At 54.6% G+C, this 4,334-nt stretch overlaps 1 protein-coding gene across 1 annotated transcript in view; it reads right to left on the bottom strand.

The window, feature by feature from the left end:
* Positions 1 to 4,291, bottom strand: part of NOS1AP (nitric oxide synthase 1 adaptor protein) — a 79,787-nt gene extending 75,496 nt beyond the window's left edge. Inside the window, exon 1 of the mRNA XM_015412008.1 lies at positions 4,066 to 4,291. Within this exon, the coding sequence (XP_015267494.1) occupies positions 4,066 to 4,206 (141 nt within the window). The 5' untranslated portion in view covers positions 4,207 to 4,291. The remainder of the gene's footprint in view (positions 1 to 4,065) is intronic.
* Positions 4,292 to 4,334: the final 43 nt, after the last annotated feature.

The raw sequence follows: 4,334 nt of genomic DNA, 5'->3' as shown, positions 1-4,334 counted from the left end.
GGGGGGGGGGGACGTGTACCCAGGTCTCCACGGTGGTAGCCCGACTCTCACTGGCAGGAGAGGCTGCCTGTAATGAGCACTGGCCGGTTGTCTCGCTCTTGCTGTCAAGGCCAGGTGGATCCCCCAAAAGGCACGTGCAACCTGCGTACGTCTTGAAAACACGGGGTTTCAAATCTGGAGGGGCAAAGCGCCTATCAGTACAAACCTAAGAACCCTTAAGCACAACGGAGTTGACCCACTTGCGGCTGCACTGCAAGAAAGCAGCTCCCTCCTCATGGAAAGAGAAAGGGGCTCTTCTTCACGACACAGAGCCGCTGAGCTGAGGATGTCGTCGTCCCGTCCCCCCCACCCCACCCCCACAAACAGCAAAGAAAATAAAGGGCTGGGGGGGAGGGGGCGCTGACTCTCCTGGAACTTTGAGGTTGCTGCAGAGACCTCCAAGCGGGCGGCTGTGCCAGTCTAAGTAGGAAGAGGAAATCTCCGGAGCACAAACCCTCCGCAGAAGGCTCCCTCAGAAATACGCTTTAAAAAAAACCTGAAGAACTCCGTTGCAACCAACAAAAAGGTACATAGATTGTATAGAACATCATCTAGTGTTTAAGATAAATTATATCAGTTCCACCTTACATTATATTTATATCTTTACATAAGCTGTGTTCTTTTTTATCAAGTGCTTGAAATTGTTCTAAATTGCACTGCAAGAAGTTTTGTGACTGCCTCTTCTCTTGCGGTCTCCTCCCACCCTACCAGACGAATAGGTGTGTGTGTGCGTGAGCGCACGCGCGCAAAGTGCCGTCTAGTCGCAGCTGACTTACCGCAACCCCACAGGGTTTCCAAGGCAAGAGGCGAACAGAGGTGGTTGGCCACTGCCTGCCTCTGCATGGTGACTAACAGAGGTGGTTAGCCATTGCAATTATTTAACCAAGGGAAAACCGCAAATCTTGCGCTTCAGACTTGCTGGGATGGGTGGCGGAGGGAGCTGCAGGCCAAATCCAAGCCAGGAGACAGTGAGCGCATGGGGGCCCCGCAGTATCCACTGTGCTGAACAGAGCCAAAGAACGACACAAACCACTTCTCATTTTAAATGAGTAAATAATCAATGCGCCCTTACAAAGAGTTTAACTCCAGAAGAAAAGGTCAACACAAGCAACATCCGTTGGATTTTTCATCTTATCTGCAAGGTACTGAACCCTCTCCAATTAGGAGGACTAGTTTTTCCTGACCTTATTCAGTTAGCCCTAGCGAGAGTTCAGGCCGATTCCGTGTTTACCTTGAAATTCAACGTCCAACACATTTAATCCTGCTATGACCATTCCCCCCACCCACCACCCACCCCCAGGGGGAGAAAGAGAGTCAGGGGTCCTCCATTAACGACAGACAAACTAGCACAGCAGGCGAGCTTTTGAGTTCTCCAGAACTCTGCATGGGCTGGATGTGCAAACAGAAGGGGTGGAGTGAAATAAACCTCAGGCCAGGAATCTCCATCAGCATCCTATGCCGGATGCTTTGTCGATTACAATAGTCACAAGTTAAAGCTAATATCAAGTTAAAGCACATCTTGGCATGCTCACGGCAGAAAGCAAAAAAGGAAAGGAAAGCAAAAAAGGAAAGGAAAGAGGAAGCTGTGCAATTGGGGTTGCCAGTTTCCAGGGGGAGGCTGGAGATCTCCTGGGATTACAATTCGTCCCAAGGTGACATAGCTCAGCCCCCCTGGACAACCCTGGCTGCTTTGGGAGGTGGCCTCCGTGGCACCGTGCCCTGCTGAAGCCCCTCCCCTACCCAAACCCCGCCCTCCACAGGCTCCACCCCCAAATATCCAGAAATTTCTCAACCTGGAGTTGGCAACCCTGCACGTACAACCAGCAGCTGATTAGGCAAATTCTCTGACACCAAATGAAACATGCGTGTCCATTTAAAGGACAAGAGCAAAGGGAAAATATTGCTGTCCTTACATTAACAGTGAAGATTCATTTTAGTGTGAGGAACTAGGAAAAATATAAGCCAAAAAATAAGGGAGTGTTGCCTAATGAAACTGCCCCGGTTCTGTTTCCTCCCGTTCAAGCCTCCCTTTCCTTACTGAGCATCACTCGCTGTATACCAAACTGCCCTGAACCCAACATTCTAAGGTCCCCGCAGAGAAATTGGTCCTCTCTCCAACATGCCATTTACTTAACCCAGAGTTACAGGTCTGGAAAAGTGACTTCTGCTCAGCTTTCTCCTTAGGACAATATTTGCTTCCCAAAGAATTCTCTTTGTACCTCTTATTAGCACTCACGCTTCCCTCTGGACATCCAACACAGCAACGCTGCCTGCCCTTTCCCCAAGACACTCAGGCTGGCATGCACGGGGGGTGGGGGGGGATTCCCTCACCTTGCCCCATAAGTTACTAGCAATATAGTTTTACTTACTAGCCCACCTACACACACACACACACACACACCTTTTCTGGGTGATGGCAGAATACTAAAACACCATGGGCAATCCAGAGAGCAAATTTGGTGTAGTGGTTAGGAGCACGGACTCTAATCTGGGAGAACCGGGTCTGATTCCCCACTCCTCCACGTGCAGCTGCTGGCGTGACCTTGGGTCAGTCACAAGTTCTCTCAGAGCTGTTCTCTCAGGAGCAGTCCTCAAAAGAGCTCTCTCAGCCCCACCTACCTCACAGGGTGCCTGTTGTGGGGAGGGGGAGGGAAAGCAGCCTCCTCCAGCCACTCTGAGACTCCTTCAGGTAGTGATGGGCAGGGTATAAATCCAATCTCCTTCTTCAAACAGGAATCAGCCCAGGAGAGTTTAAGGAGCACTGGAGAAACTGAGTACTGATTACCTTGCTCTGCCTTGCATAAAATGACTCCTCATCAGTCATTACCACAAATTACCCAGTGCTCACCTAATAATCCTGTGGGATGTATTAACCTAACCAGTGTTCCCGCTAAGCTGAGTGAGTGTGAGCTAGCTCACAGTTTTTTTGCCTCTGGCTCACTGATTTTTGTCTTAGCTCAGGGAGGATGGCGCCAGAGCCAACTAATTTATGCAGTAGCCGAATCGCTCGCTCACAGCTTTAATGCCAGGAGCTCACAAAGCAGAATAATTGCTCACGAGACTCCACAGCTTAGAGGGAACATTGAACCCAACCGGTACGGGGTTGGCTCAAGATCTGACCCCGCAGAGGGAAGCAAGCCCTCTCCTTCCACCGAAGAGAGTTGAAGGCATTTGTCTAATCCCAGAGAGGGCTTCTGTTTAATTCTCCAGCCGTGGCCTTGGGAACGCCCCTCCCCACTCGAGTCTGGTCTACCTGACTGCCTTTTATACTCATCACAAGCCAAAACATTCCCCTCGACCCCAGGGCTTTCCACGGAGAGGTTCCGCCTTTTCCAAGCTGTACTTGTGGTCTGCTTCTAGCCCAAGGCCTGTTTTAACAGCTATCGTTTTTAGGCAGCTGAATGTTGTTTTACATCTTTTTCTATGCCCCTGGCTTGTATTTCACACGGATCATTCTTGTATTGCCGCTTCACTGTGTTTTTTGCAAGCTGCCTGGAGCCCCTCTCTGGAGGAAGGAGACACCCATTCTCCTCTGTCCCTGGCCCTCCGGATCCAAAGCCAGCGGGGAGATTAGAGACGTGCAATTGCAACCGTGTTTGTTGACCTAGGAGGAGAAGGGCCACCTGCCGCTCCCAGAAGCGAAGCCGAGCGCACCTGCACACACCTGTCACCGGGGCCATCCCGGACAGAACGGCGCCCTCCTCAATCCGCGGGAGGCGTCCCCGGAAACACCAGCCCGGGCAGGGGGCAGGAGGAGGCAGAGCGCCCGCAGGGGAGGGGGTCGGGGCGCTCCTGGGGAGCGGGGCCTCCTCGCCCAGGCGGCGCGGGAGCCGGGTTGCCAGGTCCAGGCCGGGGGGCTCCGGGAGAGGCGGGGGTGGCGGGCCCATCAGCGGGGCGCAGCCAGCGCCCTAGCGCTTTCTCCGCGGGGCTCCGCGGGCGTCCCCTGGTCCCGCCGGGAGGCTGCGGGGCGTGCGTCCCTGAGCCGGGTCCGAAAGCGCACGGGTCCCCCCCCCCTCCTGCCCCTACCTTGGCCTCGAAGGCGATGCCGTGCTGGAAGGCGTCCTCGTTGTGCAGCGGGAGGCGGAGGTCGTGCCGGTCGTCCACCAGGCTGTAGCGGGACTTGGCGGCGGCGGCGGCGGCGGAGGAGGGGGAGGCGCCCACGGGCATGGCGGAGCGGAGCAGAGCGGAGCGAAGCAGAGCGGCCACCTGAGCCCGGCCGCCGCCACCTCTGAGCCCGGCGACACGCAAGCCAGGCACCCCCGCCCCCCCCGGGCATGCGCCGAGGCGGAGGAGGA

The sequence above is a fragment of the Gekko japonicus genome, unplaced genomic scaffold, assembly GCF_001447785.1.
Source record: "Gekko japonicus isolate JY-2015 unplaced genomic scaffold, Gekko_japonicus_V1.1 scaffold844, whole genome shotgun sequence".
Lineage (NCBI taxonomy): Eukaryota > Metazoa > Chordata > Lepidosauria > Squamata > Gekkonidae > Gekko > Gekko japonicus.
Note: the sequence above shows the minus strand (reverse complement) of the source record. Positions and strands in the feature narration are given on the sequence as shown.